Source organism: Fukomys damarensis, unplaced genomic scaffold, assembly GCF_012274545.1.
Source record: "Fukomys damarensis isolate Sample0158 unplaced genomic scaffold, DMR_v1.0_HiC HiC_scaffold_37, whole genome shotgun sequence".
NCBI lineage: Eukaryota > Metazoa > Chordata > Mammalia > Rodentia > Bathyergidae > Fukomys > Fukomys damarensis.
The window spans coordinates 425230-444815 of record NW_022900949.1 but is presented as its reverse complement, the minus strand read 5'-3'; the positions used below and the strand labels follow the sequence as shown (position 1 = coordinate 444815).

General features: G+C 45.6%; 1 protein-coding gene across 1 annotated transcript; it reads left to right on the top strand.

Moving 5' to 3' along the window:
- The first annotated feature begins 2292 nt into the window (after positions 1-2292).
- Positions 2293-11137, top strand: LOC104876357 (zinc finger protein 239-like). The gene is made up of 4 exons (XM_010644327.3): positions 2293-2355; positions 7877-8003; positions 8221-8275; positions 9196-11137. The coding sequence occupies exon 4, from the start codon at positions 9242-9244 to the stop codon at positions 10334-10336; it is 1095 nt and encodes a 364-aa protein (XP_010642629.1). The 5' UTR covers positions 2293-2355; positions 7877-8003; positions 8221-8275; positions 9196-9241; the 3' UTR covers positions 10337-11137.
- The last annotated feature ends 8449 nt before the right edge of the window (positions 11138-19586 follow it).

Genomic DNA, 19586 nt, shown 5'->3' with positions numbered 1-19586 from the left:
CTGCGCCGGAGGTGGGGACGCGAGGTCAGGGAGGTCGTGTGCCGGGGCCGGGGCCGGTGCCGCTCCCCAAGCGGACGTGACCGTTACATACAGCGAGACCTAGCCGGGATTCTGCAGGACACGCCGTGGACGCGTTCTGCGGCCTAATCCTGACCTTTGCGTCTTCTCTGTTTATTTTTTTCCTTTCCTTGAGTCAGGGTCTCATTGTTACCCAGGCTGGGCTTGAAATTAGAATCCTCCTGCCTCAGCTTCCCTAAGCACTGGGATGACAGTCATGTACTACCTGTGCTGGCTTGAGGTTACCTTTTGAGAGCATGACAGACCGATGTGTCCTCCGCTCGCCTTTCTGTTGTCTGCCGGTCGTATGTTTCAGGAGTGTGTGACGATGGCGATCCTAGATTCCCCCAGTGGCTGTCGCTGGTCTAGTAAATGTCTGGCCCTGGGTCCTGGAGGACAGTAGGAATAGTGGGATGGATCTGCCTGATGGACTGGGGCTAGGGGGAATCTCCTGTTGTGCACATCATCCAAACAGGTATCCCTTTCGGATGTTACGACTTTCCTCCCTAAGCAAGGGTTCCTTCCTTAGATGTTGGTATTGAGATGATGGGTAGAAATGATTCCTGGGCCCTGGATTCTCTGACTCCTGAACGGAGACAAACAGTCCCAGAAGACAAAGAAAACTCGCCCGCTCGGAGGTGGTGCCCGAACCGCAAAGCGCTTCTCACTTTGGGCACACAGGAGGCACAGCCCAGTGTGCACGGGAGGGTGGGCTGATGTCTTGAAGAGAAAGGTGACCTCGCTTGGCGCTTAAAATTTGATTCAGACGTGTTTGGCTTCCGGTTCTGTGCTGATTGTCCCCGCATTTGTCCTGTAAAGAGCCACGTTTGGCTTCAGGTTTTCAGAGTAGCTAGGAAGATAAGGTGAACTATAGTCGAATGAGCCCGTAGCAAGTACATTTCAGGGAAAAAAAAGTGAATGTCTAGCTTTATATTTTCTTTGTTAACATTTTACATTTTATTCTCAGGCACGGGGGTGTACCACCCCAGTAGTCTCAGTGACTGGGGGTTCGAGGCAGGAGAATTGCAGGTTTGAATGGAGCCTGAGCGACATCGAGAGAGACTGTCTCAAAATTCAAAAACTAAAAAGGGCGAGGATAGAGCTCACTCCCTGGGTTCAATCCTAGGTCCAAAACAGAATGTTATTTACAAATTTTAATTTTTACTTTTCTTTGTAGTGTACATTTTCCTGGTCTGTTCTTTTTTTTGGAGGAGTAAGGTGAGCTCATCTGGAATTCTAAGGCTTAGTCTTCAGAGTTCTGCTGGGGTAAAAATCTCAGAGAAATGGGCATGGTTGTTGTAGGGAAATTAGTACATTTCCAGGAGTCAGCATGTAAGCGAGCTAGTGAATTACAAACACCTTCCAAAATATCCTTCTTTCCAGGGTGAGGCACTTGTTACAGTGAATAACAGAATCTTGTTTTTGTTTTTTTTTTGTTTTTTTTTGTTTTTTGAGACAAAGTCTTGCTGTGTAGCCCAGACTGGTCTCAAACTTATGGTGATCCTCCTGCCTCAGCCTCCTGAGTGCTGGTATTACAGGTGTGCACCACCATGCCCAGCCAGAATCTTGTTTTTGGTACCTGCTTTTCAGAGTCAGTCCCCAAAAGTGTTCAAATATAATTATTTGCTAAGTAATTTTTTTGTTGCAAGAATGAAATGATACCTTTATTGTAGGAAAATTAGGAGTACTTGTGTTTTTTCTTGTTAAGCATTGAAACGTGCTTAATTGTCCTCCTTTTGCATATACGTACATAAACACTGAATTTCAGTGGTTTTGCTGCAATATTTGAGCCCTGATATTTTCTTTTAAAATAACTGAACAAGTCTCTTCTGAGGACAGAGGACCCACTCCTGTGACTTAATGGTAAGGTTGATAGAGAGCTTGTAAGGGCCATCACCAGAAGCCTTTGTTTCCCCCTGTGCATCTGTCCCGCAGGTGTCCCGGATACTCCCAGGAGACTGAAACAGCCCTTGCTCCTGAGTCACTGAAAAGCTGGGGTCCACTCGTGGGCTGGTGTGGCTGGGGAGAAGAGTTTGCCTGTCTGAGCTTGTGGTTGTCATTCTGGGGCTAATCTAGACCTGATTGCTTAACAATGAATGGCTGGAAGCCAGTGTGGCCGTGCGCCCTGTTGATCGCAGCACTTGGAAGGCTAACGCGGGAGGATCGCCGCAAGTTTGAGGCCAGCCTGAACTGCGTAGGGAGACCCTGTCTCAGAAATAACTAAATAAACAAGAAGGACTTCCGTCGGGACCTGACTGTGAAAGGCGTGCTGCGTTCGAGGGAAGCCTGAACTCTCAGGTCTGTGAGCATTACCCTGGTCAGGCAGAAAGTGCTTTTTCTTCGCATGGTGGAGCAGGCGGGTGTAGAAAGGAGGCGGGAGAGGAGGGCACTGTGAAGGGTGCCCACGTCCGCTCCGGTGCACAGTAGGCTTCCCCTGAGGACGGCGTGAGGGCAACAGTAAAGTGGGGGTGTTGTGCTAGGTGAGCTGAGGAGAAAAACCTAAAGAGTTTGCTTCGTGTGTTTGATTATGGCGAACAGTTCTGCTGATTTATAGCAAACGGGATTGGGAAGGGGAGCGCCTGGCCTGCGCGGGTCGGGAGGGGAGGCAGGGCTTATGTCGGTACCATCTGGAGCGGGGTGTTCCTGAGCCCGGGCGTTTCTCCGGACCGGAGCCATTGTGCCACCGTTCACCTGGTTAATCCAGCTTTCATAATTAACTGATGCATTCCCGTAGGTACCTTGTTCTCCCCTGTTGAGAACGCTGACACTACCCTAGTCCCGAAGTAGCTTTTCAGAGTACAATAGAAACCTCTTAGCGGTAGTCTAGTACTAACATTGTGGTTCGTTTGAACAATATCTTTTCATCTCTCTCCATTTCACTTTAATGTTTTTGTGTTTTGCAGAGAGTTGGTCTTTTCTCTGATCTGTCTTTTTCACTCTGTACTTTTATCAGTGTGTACAATGATGAGTGTTTAAGTGGATTGTGCTAGGGGCGGAGGATTTAGCTCAGTGGTTCCACCGCCTGCCTCGCAAGTGCAGGGACCCAAGTTTGATCCCTGGTACCAAAAAAAAAAGGGAAGAAGGTGCATGGATTGTGCTGGTCAGTTTTCCTGTTGCTAGGACACAGTGCCTGGCAGCACGACTGAAGGAGGGAAGGAGCCGTTTGGCTGTCTCCAGGCTTCAGAAACGTGACGGAGGGCGCAGGAGAGCAGAGCTGCTCACTTCATAGCAGTGGGAAGAGCCAGGAAGCTCAGGGCTGGTTTCCGGTCCCCGAGGTCAGGGCCCCTGACCACCCAGACTCTCTGAGTGTGCTGTACTGTCTGCAGAGTGTGCTGAAGTCAGTGAGGCTGACAGGCATGCTCACCAGCCGTTGGTTATTGATGTACCAGATTTGTGTTTTCTACTTTTGTTTTAGTTGTGTGTTTTTTTGTTTTTTGTTTTTTGTTTTCTTGAGACAGGGTCTCACTGTGTTGTTGAGACTGCCCTGGGACTCACTGTGTAGCCCAGGCTGGTCTCGAACTCTTAGTGATCCTCCTGCCTCAGCCTCCCGAATGCTGGGATGACAGGCATGCGCCACCATGCCCAGCTAGTTGTAAGTTTTTAAATTTCCATCTTCTTCTGCCTTCTCCCTTTAATTGGGCATTTTATATGATTCTGTTTTTACTCCATATTAGGTGTGCTTGTTTCCTAAAATCATATTAGTGGTTTCTCAATGTTAGAACAAACCGCTTGCGGTAAATATAAATCAACTTTAATCTCATGGTGTACTGTTCCAGAGGCATTGGCAGGACTGCAGAAATGTTTCCACCTCCTCTTCCCATTCTATGTACACTTGCTGTTGATGAGTTTCCCATCAGGAACTGTAACCGTCTGGTACATTGTCGATACCATTGGTTTAAACAAATGCTTATCTGTTAAGGAAGATGGGAAGAATTCTTGTCTTCCATTTTATTCTCTTCATCAAAGTTCTTTACTTACTTATTTGCTTCCTTCTATACTTGGTGCGTGTCAAGTATCCCAGAGACACATTCTTGGAATGTTACTGTTCTCTTCTCCTTCTTCAGGCTGCCTAGTTTTAACTGGCTTATCTTTATGTTTTTTCTTTTTTTCTTGAGATAGGATCTTGCTGTATATCTTCTTCATGTTTGTCGGTTCTGTGTTCTGCTTTCTGGGATCTGCCCTGGAAATCCTATAGTGATGGTCTCCTTTAAGCTGTACTCTGTACTTGAGTAATTTCTATATAATCTTACTCAGTAATTTCTAGTTCTTTATATAGTCTACGGATACATCCTTTTCCTGGTCTCCCTCTGTTCTCTCATCATGGTTGCCTCTTCCCCTTTGAGCATAGGTAAGAGAGTTCTTTAAGAGACTGTGTCTTTTCCGGTTTCCATGTCTGCGGTTTCTCCTAAGTTGTTTTTCTCAATGTGGTTTTCCAACAATGAGCCGTGTTTCCCTGTTTCTGTGCATTTGTGGTGGTTTGTAGTTGTTAAGGTGACATTTGAGTGGACTGCTCAGGTAACCTTGGAAACGAGAATCTCTTTCCAGTGTTGAGTTGCGAAGATGAGAGAGGTTGAAATTGAGATTTTCAGTTGGCCCCCAAATCTCCCAGTAATTTGGGCTTTGGGGAAATACTTTTTATTTTTCCCCAGACAGAACATATGGTAAAAGAAGAATTTTTAAAATGCCTCCTTCTTTGATTCCTGCTGTCAGAAGCAGCAGTTTTTGTCTGATCATCACAACAGGACCTTCTGGAGGTTTTGCAACTCAAAATTTTCTTCCCTGAGCCTTTAGCAATTCATCAGGGACACTAGGTTTTCTTGCTACAGGTTTCTGTTGTAGTAAGTGGTGCTACTCTGTGTCTGCCTCTTTGTTTCTCCAGTTTGATGAAAACAGATTGCATCTTGTCCTTAGTTGTCTGAGTCTGGGAGAATTTTTGCATTAGTTTTTTTTTTTCTTCCTTCTGGGGGGAAGCACTGCCCCCTTTGTCCTTCGGTGCTCTACAGAGAAGTAGGAATGTGTGGCTCTGTTTCCTGACGTTTGGTGACAGTATTTTGCCCTCAGTACTCCTTTCTTTCTGCCCCACACCATCAGGTTTGCAGAAGCCTGGGAGGAGAAGACCTTCCAGACCCGTCTGGGGACTGTACCTTTCTCCTGTCTGAGTGCGCTTGTTCCCTGCGCAGGAGGCCTGCCAGCTCCCATCGGGCCTTGGCTACGTGAGCAGTAACGTGCGTGTGCTCGGTTTTCATTCCATAGCCTCCTCAGTGCCAGTGTCTGTCCTTAGCAGATCCACACCTCTACAGGGAATGGCCCCAGGGGCAGTAGAGCAGGATGCGTGGCCGCCGACCAGCTCCTGTGTCCGCCTTACAGGCTCCACCTTGCTGACCTGCCCTTCCTCCCGCAGGCTGTGTGTGTTGTCCCCTGCTTGCTGGTGTCTGTGTATCTCAGGCCGCGACTTGTGCTGCTCTGTTTGTCACTGCCAGGTCTTTGAATACCACTTGCAGTGCCCAGTTCCAAGGAAGCAATGTACAGTACGGATACTAGTGTGTTCTTTCCAGTTGTAACCTCTACATTATTTATGAAATTGATTTTCGTAAAGTTTCTGGTCAAATTTTATTATTATAAGTATTTTTGACACCCTCATCAAGATTCACAATAAGGCCTTGGTGCCCAGACTGGGTCATCCATATCGTGCCACGTGGTACACCATATCTTGATCCTTTGGCTCTTTTTCCTGTCTTCACACGTGGTATTTCATTTGGCGGTGTCCTTAGTGACACCCCAGCTCTCAGTGAGTGTTAAAAGGAGGGGAGAAAGGGCCGGGAATTCGGCTCAGTGGTGCCGCCACCTGCCGCACAAGCGTAAGGTCCTGAGTTTGATCCCTGGTACCAGACAAACAAATACAAGGAGTGGAGAGAAACCCTGATGTGTCCTCCTTTCCCGCGGTGTGTTTTGCACCTGTTACTGTTGGACGAGGGCCACCCTGTGCCCTCCTCCATTGCAGCAGACCCTGGGTGCCAGCTTTTTCAAGGCTACTTTTCAGAGCTCTTATAAACAGTGCTTCTGTCTGGTGAAAATGCGGGGCGTGTTCTCTGGATGTTAATGAAGAATGACTGGCGTGCATGTTGTAGTAAAATTCCAAGTGCAGGAACTGACATTGGACCACATCAGTGTGACCTTCAGGTATCACTGGTTGCTTGCTTTCTGTGGTCCTCAACACATTTATTTATCTGGGTATTTCCTCTATGAGGGGCTGCAGATTACGTGATGCTTTATCTTGAGTTAGATTTCTTTTAATATTTTTTCAGTTATGTTTTTATTTATTCTACTCTATGTGCTAATCTGTTGGATGTATTGCAAATAATTTCTTCAACTTTTGTTTTTTACCTCTTTAGTTTTTGTAATTTAAATTTCTTAAGGGTTATTCTTTGTGTGTAGAAACTGTGTTGTTAGACCCAAAATTTATTTAATGTTGGCTTCTCAAAGTGTTCAGGTTTTGTCTTTCCTGTTTCAGTATTATGTGGTGATTGTCAGTACAGTGTAGGGTGTACGGACCACGTTCCAAGTCAGTTCCTGTCTGTCCCCACTTCACGTCTGAAGAGGCTATGATTTCTGGCCCTGTTTGTTGTACAGTGTCTGCTGTATTGTGCATCTGTTTTCTCTTTACTGGTGGAGTTGGTGAAGATCTTTTCCTTTTCTTGTGATATGTGTGAGCCTCTCTCTTCATAGTGTAGGGTTCTGGGCTGGAGATACAGCTCGGTGGTGGGACACTCATCTCGCATGCGCGTGGCCTTGAGTTCAGGCCCAAGTACTGCAAAGAGAACCAGAAATAGTGTGGTGTCCTGAAGAGTATAGTCTCAAGTTTCATATTAGCAAAGGGTGACTCTTTATTTTCCAGGGTTTTAAACAGTTTTCAACTCTTGTTATACCTAGTAGATTTGGTAAAGTGTTTATTCACTAGTGAAAGGTAGAAGGCTAAGGATCTTTGTGAGAGCTGACACCTTGGTGACACTGACTCTTGCTAACCACGTTCCATCCTTCCTCTTGCCTCATCATCCTTTGATATTCCCCAGTAGAAACAGGTTTTTTCTTTAGCCTGATGAATTATCCTTCATGAGTCATATTTAATATTTAAATAGTTCTGTAAAAACACAGGTACAGAGATCTAAAGGTCTCTCAATGCAGTCACAGGATGAACTTGATTCCCTCAGTAACCAGAGATGACAAGAAGTGATGCACAGTATCTGTCTCCACTGCCCATTAAAGTCTTATCCAGAGTGTAGTCTGGGCATCTGTTGACTCCCTGTGATGAATTTATCAGAAAATCGCAAATATTGACAAAGATGCAGGGAGTTAAACAAGCATCACACTGTCATACACCAGGAACCTCACACACCCTTTTACAGTAAATTCAGTGATTTCCATCCCAAGAGCATTTCTCAGATAACCAATGACCAGACTTTAACAGCAGCAGAAAATCAGACTTTGTTTTCAGTGGTTTCTGTTTTAGCAGTCTGGACTGCTGGTGTTAGTGTTCTTCAGTGCAGTAAGCCGTAGAACTTTGTTACTAGGAATACTACAGAGAAACTAGGGTGACCCAGCGGTGAGATGGGTGTTTCCCTTCTGTTCTCTTCCAAGTAGTTCTGATCTAGCAGCAGAATTTCTGTGTGAGAGAGGGTGTGAGTGTAGAGGGAAAGTTAAGAGTGACAAACAGGAGTGAGGCATTTGGAGAACACAGCACCGAACGATCTTTGATGAGAGTCTGCATCTCCAGTGCTCTGAGTCTCACCCTTTCTCCTTTAATACGTGTGGGAGGATTTAGGAGTCGGTGACCTTTGAGGATGTGGCTGTGAACTTCACCCTGGAAGAGTGGGCTTTGCTGGATACTTCACAGAAGAGGCTCTACAGAGATGTGATACAGGAAACTTTCTGGAACCTGGCTGCTATAGGTATGGTGACTTCACTTTACTTAGTCAGGGAACAAGGGTTTCCTGCTGATCAGTGCTAGTCTATGGTCAGGACATGGAAAGGGAACATTTTGGTGAATGTACTGTGATAGTGGCACTATACCATCAACCTTGTTACAGAATATTATTTTCTAGGATGTTGATGTTTCTAAGGTTATTCATGTATATTCACAATTATTTCCCTGGCTCTGCCTTTTAGGAAAAAATTGGGAGGACCAGAACATTGAAGATGAAAATTCCAGGAGAAATCTAAGGTAATTTGCACCCACAGGAGAAATCAAAGTCCCCCAAGAACTATGGAGTGACTGGAAATACTGAAAACAAGCAAATGATGCCAGTGAGAGTTAAATTCTTAGAATCTCAAAAAATTATCTCTAAAAATATGTACTGGTTTTTATCCATAATGGAAAATCCAAAACTCAAAGCACTCCAGAATTGGAAACATCTGAAGCACCACCAGGTGTCTTAAGTGACACTTTCTGGTGGTCCTCATTCACAGGCATTTTGTTTCCATGTTCAGAATTACTCAGAAGGTCTGAAATTACCTTCAGGGCTTGGATATAAGATGTACATGAACAAAGTGAGCTTTGTGCTTACACCCGTTTGAAAAACCCCATTATATATACACAAATATGTCAATAATAAAAAAATGATTTGGATCCCAAGCCTTTTAAATATTCAAGTGCATGTCAAAGTGATATAGGCATTCAGACTTTGTAAAATAGTTCACTTGGAAATGGTATAGAAACCCAAATCAGTGGTGCCAAGCCTGTGGCACACATACTGCAGCGGGCTGTTCGTATCATTGAGTCCTCTAGAAGGGCTGCCGACACTGCCCTCTATGAATACCTTGGATTGCTCATAGCTGCCCTTGGGCGATTTTGCAGACCTCTCACTCCATTCATTTTCAAAAGTTCTTATTGGCATGAAACCATCATTTCTCCTGGGAAACCATTAATAAACACACCCTTAGTAATGTGCTTCTCATTTTTTACAGAAGTCAAGTGGTAGAGAGTTTCTGTGAATATAAAGAAAGTAGTCAATGTGGGGAAATCTTCAGCTCGCTTCCAGATCCTATTGTGAACATGAAAACTTCTCCTGGAGTAAAACTAGGTGAAGCCCACGTTTGTGGAAATGACCTTATTGTTCCTTCATTCCTAAATTTGTCCCTCAGGGAGGACACTGAGCAGGAACCGTATGTGTATGAGGAGTACGGAGAGATGTTGGATAAATATGAGGAACCTGGGAACGCCTTCCGTTTTCCCCAGTGGTTTCATATATATGAAAGGACTCCCGCTGGAGAGAAACCCTATGAAAGTGAACCAGGTGATAACTTTAGGTGTCTCAGTACTCTTCAAAACCATGAAAAGATTCTCTTTGGAGAGAAACAGCATGAATATAAGCAATGTGGAACACTCTTCAGAAGTCACAGTTATGTAGGTAAGCCATGTAGGAACACCTTCATGAGTCTTGGGCACAAGCAGAGACCCACAATAGCCCACACTGGAGATAGACCTTATAAGTTTCAGGTGCCTTGCAAGGCCTTTGACAGTTCCGGGTCGTTTCTCATATACGAAAGAAATCACACTAGAGAGAAACACTATGAATGTAACCAATGTGGGAAAACTTTCACTTTTTCTAGTTCTTTTCGAAGACATGTACGAACTCACAGTGGAGAGAAACCCTACATATGTAAGCTATGTGACAAAGCCTTCAGTTGTTCCAGGTCTCTTCAAAGACATGAAGAAGCCCACAATGGAAAGAAACGTTATGTTTGTAAGCAGTGTGGGAAAACTTTTAGTTCTACTAGTTACATTCGAATACATGAAAAATCTCACACTGGAGAAAAACCTTATGTGTGTAAGCAGTGTGGGAAACCCTACCACATTCCCAGATCTCTCAGAAAACATGAAATTACTCATACCGGAGAGAAACCCTTTGTATGTGGGCAATGTGGGAAAGCCTTCCATTGGTCCAATTACCTTCGAGTGCATGAAAGAGTTCATACTGGAGAGAAACCCTATATATGCAAGTATTGTGGGAAAGCTTTTAGTTCTTCCAGTTACATTAAAATACACGAAAGGACGCACACTGGAGAGAAACCCTATGTGTGTAAGCTGTGTGGGAAATCCTACTGTGATTCCCGTTCCCTCAGAAGACACGAAAGAAGTCACACTAGAAAGAAATCCTCCATACGAAAGGTGGGAAGGCCTCCAATCAGTACAGTTCCCTTCACAAATGTGAAAGAACTGGCCCTAGAGGGTAACCCTAAATACAGAAAGGGAGAAGGCCTCGTTAACACTGGACCTTTCTAGGAACACAGGAATGCACAGTGGAGAGAACCATACATTTGTAGTGCGAGGGAACATGGCTAGTCCCTTGGTTCCACATTGATACAGAGCTACAGAATATAGGAGTGATTACTGGAATAAGAGATACGCAGAAGTCTTCAGATGCTCCCCACGTAAAAAGGTACCCTGTGTCAAAATTCTGTGAGTAGAATCAACTCATGACCTTTACTAGTTGTAAAAAAATAGTTTTAGTCCTGTGCAGCGTGCTCTTGTATGTAGTGGAATTTTGTAAATGAGAGTAATATAATGAGATTGATGCAAATTAATTTGTACAGTGCTCCAAGAATTATATAACCTGAAGGAAATGTACTAAAAATTATATATGTATAGTGTTTATCAGTGGCTCATTCTTAAGGTAGATCTCTGGACTGTGTATAAGTTTTTAGGATTATTTTCTGAGACAGGATCTTGCTGTTTCTCAGGCTAGCCTGGTAATCCACCTGCTTCAGCCTTCGTAAGTAGCTGAAGTTAACAGATGTGCTCCACTGTACCCTTTTTAAAAATCTAATTGTTCTCAGAAATAAACATTGAGGTGACATAGTAACATAAGTTTTGTTTAAGCAATATGGTATAACTTTAATGGGCAGTGTTCTTAGGCTTAAGTATTATGTTGTTTTTTTGAATAATTTTGTGGTTAAATTGCCTATCGAAACATTAATTTTTACATTGTTGTGTTTTTTCTACTGGCCTAATGTGGCTGGTTCTGAACTCTTGTGTGTGCGTGTGCATGCATGTGTTTCAACTTTGTATTTTATAAATAGCCTTTCTAGGTGATTTTAAAATATTTTTTGCTTTTGATGGATATTTTTTCAAACAAGGTTTCTGTATATATTTTTTAGTTTGTTACAAACATCCTGTAGATTAACATTGTTATCGTGTTCATTACTGAGAAGATAACTAAATATCACATTGTAATATCACATGAGAGTAAGGTTATAAGTTTATCATATTTTTCACTTGCTGTTGAAAAGTACCACTTGCTTATAACTGTAGATGTTTCTCTCCGTAGAAATTTTACTTTTCATATTTATATTCTTTTTTTTTTTTTTTTTTTTTTCAGTACCGGGGATCAAACTCGGGACCTTGTGCTTAAAAGGTATGTGGCGGAACCACTGAGCTAAATCCCTGGCCCTCATATTTATATTCTTATAACTTGTGTTTTGGTTGTAATTCTTTCACTCATCCTACCAAAAAGTACAGTGTGCTGTATGACTGATGTCTTGCCAGAGCACACCAGAGTTGCACGTTTTGTCCCTTGAGGCGTAAAGTCCTGGTGTAATAAATCTCTCCACATACCATGACTGCCTCTATGGTTTGTCAGTGAGAGCACTCTCCATATTTGCTAGGATTTTCTTTGTTTTAGAGGACTCACCTGCTATTCAGTTCAGCAAGGCATCTCCCACTAGGATGCGCTGGGGTGTGAACGTAGTTCTGTCTTTGATAATCACCATCATTCTCACCTTTAAGGCTGTAATAATGGAATGAAGGAAGCGCTGATTGGAGAGATGTCATATTATTGACCAGAGGAAACCTTACTCATTTGTGTGTTCTGTCAGCTTTAGATAGACGTATGTAGACTTTCTTCTGTTTTTTTTTTCTTCATCTGTATTTTCATGTAACTGTGTAGTGTTGTCTGATCTTCGGGGTATTTGACATGTCTTTGTGAGACTTGATTGTGTTGTGAATGTGAGGCCTACTCCAATTTTCCTTACTTGTTTTAGGCATTTATGACTTTACTATCTAAATTAGGAAGTACTTCCTAAAGTATATTGAGCTCTTAAAAGTACAGATGCTTTTCAACCTGGGATGGGGTTACATTTTCATAAACTCGTTGTAATGGCAAGACTTGAAGATACAGAGCACACCTTTCCCATGGATCACAGCCTGAGCCAGCCCAACTCCGGCAGGCTTAGGTCACTTAGATTTACCCACATTAGGGCGGAATCATCTACTGCAGTGCTGCCTGTATGATTTTACATTCCTGAGCATGTAGCAGACCAGAACAGCTCACTGTTTCCACCCAGCCTCATAAGAAAGCATCATACTGAGCCAGGCATAGTGGCATATTCTGGTAATCACAGCACCTTCAGGAGGCTGAAACAGGAGGATCGCCAAGTTCAAGGCCAGCATGAACTTCATAGTGAGACCCTGTCTCAACATCCACTTCCCCCAAAAGAAGAAAGTCAGAGATGGTAGCTGACAGTGTATTCATGGTGGGATGTATTTCTCTTCTGCATGGAAAGTCCGTGTGTGTGTACGGATGTCATTGGTCATTTTTTCACATATCTAATTCCCTGAGCCCTGTGTGGGTCAGCAGTTGCTCATGAGTGAGGGTAGGCACTGCAGCTAGTCCTGTCTGGTGGGACTGACCATCGTGATTTTTTTTAATGCACAGATATAAGTACATCATCTTGGTAATGACAAGCGCTTTAGTACATCGGACACATCTGGAGTTGGCACAGGAGACTCTGGAACTGAGATTTCTCAGTTCTCTGGGACAAGTGTCTTAGGTGAATCTGGTTGACATCATTTGAGGACTTTGAACTGCTTGTTATGTACAGCCGTATCACTGTGCAGCTGTGTGGAGTGTGCAGGTCCTAGCCGTTATGAGGAGGGCTACTGTGTACGGCTCTAGCCTGTCAGTCTTTTCCCGTGAGGGGAATGACATCTACACCAGTCCGCAGCAGCTTCCCACTTGATACTCCAAGGAAGTCTTGATGTTTTAGAGGCCTTTACCCAAGTAATAGCGAGAGAACAGCAGGTGGAACTTATTTTGAGTTGTACCCAAACCTAGTGAACATCTCAGGGTGGGGTATTTTTACTGTCTCTGTGAAGTTGGCTGGGCCGTTGTATTTCAGTGGTCCACAAAGCCTCCGCTGGTTCTCTCCACAGGTGTTGCTTTGTGTGCTTAGACTTCATTACGTGTTACGGAAAATGGGGAGACATACGTGCCCTTTGTGTGTAATACAATAAATGTACTTTTCATCCTTTTCTTCATTTTTGAGTTACATTTCTTTTATTCTGTTTATATTACATGACTTCAGTATCAGTGACTCAAGTTGATCCTGTCCATTGTATTCTTCCGAATGTTTTATTCCTTCTCACAGAGAGTGAAATAACATGCAGGGAACATAGACCTTTGAAAAATCACACCACCCACAGTGGCAGATCTCTTCATGTTAGCTCTTAACATGTCGGCATCGTCCTCAGCACTGTCGCATGTGTTGACTGAGAAGCAGCATATATTTTTATGCAGTTTTTCGAAGGTGGCATCGAGTATATTTTAGTAGCATTCCCATCAATATTAGATGACATTAGGTATGAATAGGATAGATGGTTTTATAACAAATACTTTGTGATTTTATTGATATGAAAACTTATTTTTAGACAAGCATGTTTTATGTTGGCCATTTCTCATAAAGCAAGGTCAGAAGTGGAGATTAGAAGTTCTACTCAGTTAAATGAGCTGAAGTTGAAAGGTGAGACTTATCCAGGGTTCCACATGTAGTTTGTGTGAGACTGGCACCCAGTTCATTTACAAGTCCACAAACTTGTTACGCAGTACCTTGCAATCTGAAATGTTACCGTAAGTTACCCTTTCTCTCCCTGTCCTGCTCTCTCCCCGAGTCGTATGGTTCTTTTGAACTTCTTACACAAGGTAAGACGATGGGTAAAAAGTATTGCAAAGAAAGATACTTGTAAAAAATATTTGTAGAATTTTGCGAATACCACAGTCAGATTTAAGTCCTTCCTTGAGATTGACTCTGAGAAGCAAGGAGAACGCACCGGCAATGCTTCAAGACTCAGTGGTGAGGAAGCCCGAGCAGTGGCGTCCGTCTTGGGCCCATGCTGGTGGGAAGGCTGGCAGCCGCGAACAGAACTTCTTCGGCACTGAGGCGACCGTGTGTGCTTGATTGCTGAGGACTGACTGTCCCCGATGATGCTTGCTTTTCCTGTATCATGTCTCACAGCCTCTGTCTTGAGTAAGTTTTTTGTATTTGTACAAGAAATGTATGTGGGTATCGTTACATGTAAGCTGTATGAGTTGACATCCACTTTAAATAAATTTTGTAGAAAAACTGAGTCAAATCCTGCTTCTAGGAAAGACAAGTCTTGCATCCGATTTATCCTGTTGTAGGGTTTAGCTGTGCTCCTTTCCCCCGTGACCAGGAGTGAACGTAGCATTTTGAAAGGGGTAGAGAAAATGCACGTGCCAAAGACTATCACAATAGAATTGCCAAAACAGACTCTCTATTAAGACTACTCATTAAGCAGGTTTTCTCTCTTCACTTAGTTTGATTTTTTAAGTTGCAGTCATTTGCCACATGTATATGGTGTTCATAACATCCATTTTAGTTTATGCAAACAGAAATATTTCTCAGTGTCTCTCTGGCGTTCTAAAGGGAAGCCTCCCTCGTTCGTTGAGCTTTGCTAGTCAGTAATCCAGTCCCGGCATAGGAAAATGCCCTTTGTGAGCTTGCCTCGTTTTACTCTGCTTTCCACTGAGTTTTGTTCCCTGCTGGTCTGTACTTTGAAGTGCAACTCTGCACCATGATAGAATTTGGAGGTGGGGCTCTAAGAGGTCCCTGGGGCTGTGTCTCACTCTCCCTGACGCAGAGACTCAGTACCTGACATCCACCGCTCTTACAGGAGGAAAGGGTTACGTTAGCTCGGCTTTCAGCAGTTTTCTTCCTGGTTGGCTGGCTCAGTGGAGCGATAGAAAAGCCTGGCATGGAGGAGAGCAGAGGAGGCAACACCCACACCGAGTCTCGTGCCCTGTGACCCACCTCACCAGGGGGTCAACATAGCACCCTATGACCGAGTCACCTTCCAAAAGCCCCACCTCGAGTGCATCAGTGTTTGGGGGACATGGAGCTCTAAACCCTGACAAGTTACATTAAGTGCATGAGGGAAGGTCCTCATGGTGTGATTAGCTTTCTCCTGTGAAGAGTGGAGAAATTAAGGTTGCTCTGCCATGTGAGCACACAGCAAAATGCTTTCCGTCTGCAAGCCATGAAGATGGCCTTTAGTAAGAGCCAGAGTAACAACAGCTAGATTCTGGGCTTTCCAGGCTGCAGAACTGATAAACCTGTCTTCTGTGTGATCAGCCGTCCTGGGATTTTGTTGTACTGTTAAGCAGAGGCACCCATCCAGCCTCATTTCCGCTACAGCAACCATACGCTCTCTTCTATGATCATCGCCACTGGTCTCACGAGGCTCCAAACCCTCAAGTCATGTAGCCTAACAGGTCCTGGAGTTTACACTTTCTTAATCGGTAGGCGCTCTTACTGTGGTACCATTGAGATGCTTACAAACACAAGTACACACACATGACTCGCACGTGGGACCAACACATGAAACGTACTTACTAGCTTTTAAAGTCACTGTTGGCAAGATCTTCCTTTTACAGTTCCGGGCAATGACTTAATCCTAAATTGGCCCATCCAGAAGTAGGATCCTTGCTAGGTGAGGAGTAGGAAGAAGTCCAACTACCAGGACCCTAGGCTGACCAGAGGCCACTTCAGGCATCTTCAGTCCAGTTCTGCTTCCACACTGCTGAGGTGTTTAACCAGGTCAGTAAGGCCAGGTAACCTTGCTTCTCCACTGACTCCAGTCACATTCTTCGCCCAGCTCCTGACAGGACCGCCTCAGCCTGCATTTCTCTAGCAGATAGCCACAGCTCCTTGTCATTGAATTATTTCCCCCTCACAAAAAACGCATCTCAAAGGAGATTGCCCGCCCACATGGCTCGAGAGAGCGGCAGACCCAGGCTCCCCTGGGTCTCCGGGCAGAGCAGAGCCCCAGTGCTCCCTGGGAAGGTGCTGGGCACCCACAGCATGTCTGTGGGTCACAGCACCTGACGCAGCTCTGAGGACATCCAGCCTGGCCTGTGCAGCTGAGTCCACTGAGGCGGCTGCAGCAAGTCCGGGGAGCTGCCTCCCCACAGCCCAGCCCTGAGTGACAGGAGAGCAGGCACCACCTGGCCAAGAGGGTACAGAGATGCAGCAGGTCCTCCCTGTGCGTCCAGCCCAGGCTGGGACAGTCCAGTGCAGTACAACTTGTTCATGCTCCCCAGAGCCGGGGCTGCTCTCCTGGAGTTGGAGGGCTCTTCCACCCCTCCCTCCTGAAATGGGTCACATTTCAGACTCAGCTTCCCCAGAGATGAAGGGGTTCAGGGAACAAGCCAGTCTGAGGGAACAAGGGGAAGATCTGGTGCTGCTGCACCACATGCATTTGGGATGTGGGACCTGGCTTTGTGGACAAAGTTCTCATTCCTTATCTCTTCCTGTGCCTTTCATACAAAACAAAAACATGAGAACGAAGGAATACAGTCGTTCAACACATGCAGAAGATAGTTTGTGGCAGTGATGTTTTACAAAGGGGGAGAAGGAAGAAAAGACTTAAGAACTGATTCAGACAGGCAGCCCTGTTTGCCCCAGTTCACAAGGAAGCCAGAATGGAGAAGTTGAGTAGAGTCCCAGGCTTCAGAACCCTGGGATGGGTCACTCTGTGCCGTGGACAGAGCCCTGCTCCCTGAGCTGAAGCAATGTCCCATCCCTGCTTCCGTGTGTAACCTCAGCCTTCAAACTCACCAGAGGGACGCTGTGGCTGCAGTGACACAGAGTGGTGACGTACGAACACCCCCGGGACCCTTATCCGGGAGAAAGCCTCAGAGTGACTCAGGAAGGCATCCTTTCTCAAGACAGTCTTCATGAACAAGATCTGCAGATCAACTCCAGATGCTCAGTGAATAACCAGCCCAAACACTGCAGGCAACAGCAGAGTTACCAGGTTCTCACCCTCAGGAAGGGCCATTGACAGCATCTGTGGAGCCACCACAGAGGAGGATGCTGCCTGGGACCCACCCAGGGGCTTCGTGTCCTCGCTGTGCCCCTGAATGTGGCCTCAGTGGGGAGGCTCTGTGCTTGGAGTGCTGTGTCCACCTGGTCCATGCATCTGCTGCACAACACCATCCGTGAGTTCATGAGCAAAGCCTCAGTAAGAACTCAGGAAAGCCCTCCATCCCCTCTGTGTGCTGATGAACAAGGACAGGCCTAAGATACTTTCAATGGATTAAAAAAATGTATTCCTTGGTGAAGACAAGTGTGCCAAGAAACCATTCTTTCCATGGGAGCAGATGTGCATGGAAGCACCTATCAAATCGAAACTGTCTCTTTTTCATCTGCCTCTGGAGTTCCTGGGGCTCCCAACCATGGCCTTGGGGTTGGTATTTCTTTGCCCTTCTGAAACTGACTGGAACCCAGCACCAGCACTGCCCACTCATGCCTTCCTAGTCTACAGATGCGTTTGTAGGTATTCTAGAAATACCTTTGCTCTGCAATAGTCCAACTCACTCCAGTAGAATACTCATGAGGATGCTCACACCCTTCCATTTAAGTTTTTAACCTGAAATGGTTATTCGGGAGAACTTCTAGCATTTTGGATGAGAACTAAGGACACTCTCTGCTGCTGTTCGTCAGTACCTCCCACACCACCTGCTCACTGAGGGCACATGTGGAATCCAACATTATTTCATCTAACTCCAGAGTTTTTGTTGTAGGAGCCCCTTTGTCTTTTGGAGTCACTGAGGTTAAAAGGCAGTGTGCAGGTTCTGTGGTAACTGGCAGATGGAGACCCCATGTAATCTCAGCTTCAGGGAGTGATTGAAGAGACAGAAAGTGCTGGGTGGCTAAAAGAAATTTCAAAAAGTATAAATTTTATGCATGTGTGGGTGTGGTGTGTTTACAGCATCTTTGGAATGCTGACTCAACACCTGAACCTCTGGGTAGGGGACAAGAATTTAAAAGTCAGTACATCAAGTCAGGTATTGTTGCACAAGCCTGTAATTCCAAAATTCTGGGAGCTGAGGCAGGGATATCACAAGTTTGAGTAACAGCACCGGGTCTTCCCTCTTATCCCCTCAAAGCCTGGCTTGTTCTCCACCCATTTCTTCTCTGAGGTCAGGGGTCATCTCAGGGGGCCTGGGGCCCTCGCTGGGCTGTGGGTGGTGCCAGTAGGCCACTTCTGGATTTCCTGTGAGCTCCACTATGGAGCACAGGTGAGGCTTCAGGGTGACGGGGCCCCTGGATGTGGCAAGGAGGCCGGGTTCTGGATACTGGGCCCATGGAACTGGCCAGAGCTGGCTGCGGCGGGGAGGGCCTCCCTGGGTTCTGCTGGCTGCTGTGGAATTTTAGACCTGCACGCCTGGGTCACTGCCACCAGCCCTACCAGCTGAATGGGCCCAGTGCTGCCTGTGCCCCTCACAGGGAGCAGGAGGAGCATGGGGGTGTGGCAGGGTCATTTGAAACTGGGAAGTTGGGTCCTGATGTAGAGAGGAACCAGTCTCTCACTGTGCTGCTCTTCACCTCTTTGTGTCCTTGATGAGGGAATTCAGTGAAGGCGCAAAATGCATTGGTGAAAGTCACTGTGCAGTTGGTACAGAGTTATGCCTTCAAGGGAGAGGGTAGGCTATACCCCGGGTATCTGCAGCCATGAGGTTCTGGACCCTCTTTCTGCACCCCCAAGTCACTTGTGGGGTTAAGGGAACTGGGGTGATTATGATGCTTATTAAGATTTTACTTGGAAACTATTTTGGAAGTGTGAAGTCCCTTCCTGTCCTTTCTAGATGGTCAGTGTTTCCTCAGGGGCTTTATTTATGTGAGAAATTGAGGGGTTCAATTTAGGAAAGACAGGGTCTTAATCTAAACCAGGGCCCCGCTCAGGGCAGATGGGTCTGCAGGGAACATTTCCTCCGTGGTATCCCAGGGCTGCAGGCTGCTGCACCCAGCCGGGGTCACGCCTTTGCTGGAACCAGACGGTGGCCGAGCTTCAGAAAGGACACGCGTGGTGTGTCACCCTCATATATCACGTGCTCTGTGGGACCCCTCGAGGTCAGAGATCTAACAAAAGATTACAAATGTATTAGACACACCGTCTGTTTCTTCACACAGGTGGGAAAGCACACTGTTTTACTCTTGCCCCTTCTTCTTGTTCAGGCCTGTTAAGAGTCTAGCTACCTGCCTGACATTCCCCCCAGAGAGCCGGGACCCACTCACCTGCTGCCACCGTGGCACGCACCTGTAATCCTAGCGCTCAGGAGGCTGAAGCAGGAGGATCCCACAAGTGCATGGCCAACCTGGGCTACGTAGTGAGTTCAAGGCCACTTCGAAAACAGAGAGATCCTGTCTCAAAAAAAAAAAAAAAAAAAAAAAAA

Bases quoted from the DNA above. Each gene is read 5' to 3' on its own strand.
- LOC104876357 (XM_010644327.3), top strand. From the start codon at position 9,242: ATGTTGGATAAATATGAGGAACCTGGGAACGCCTTCCGTTTTCCCCAG.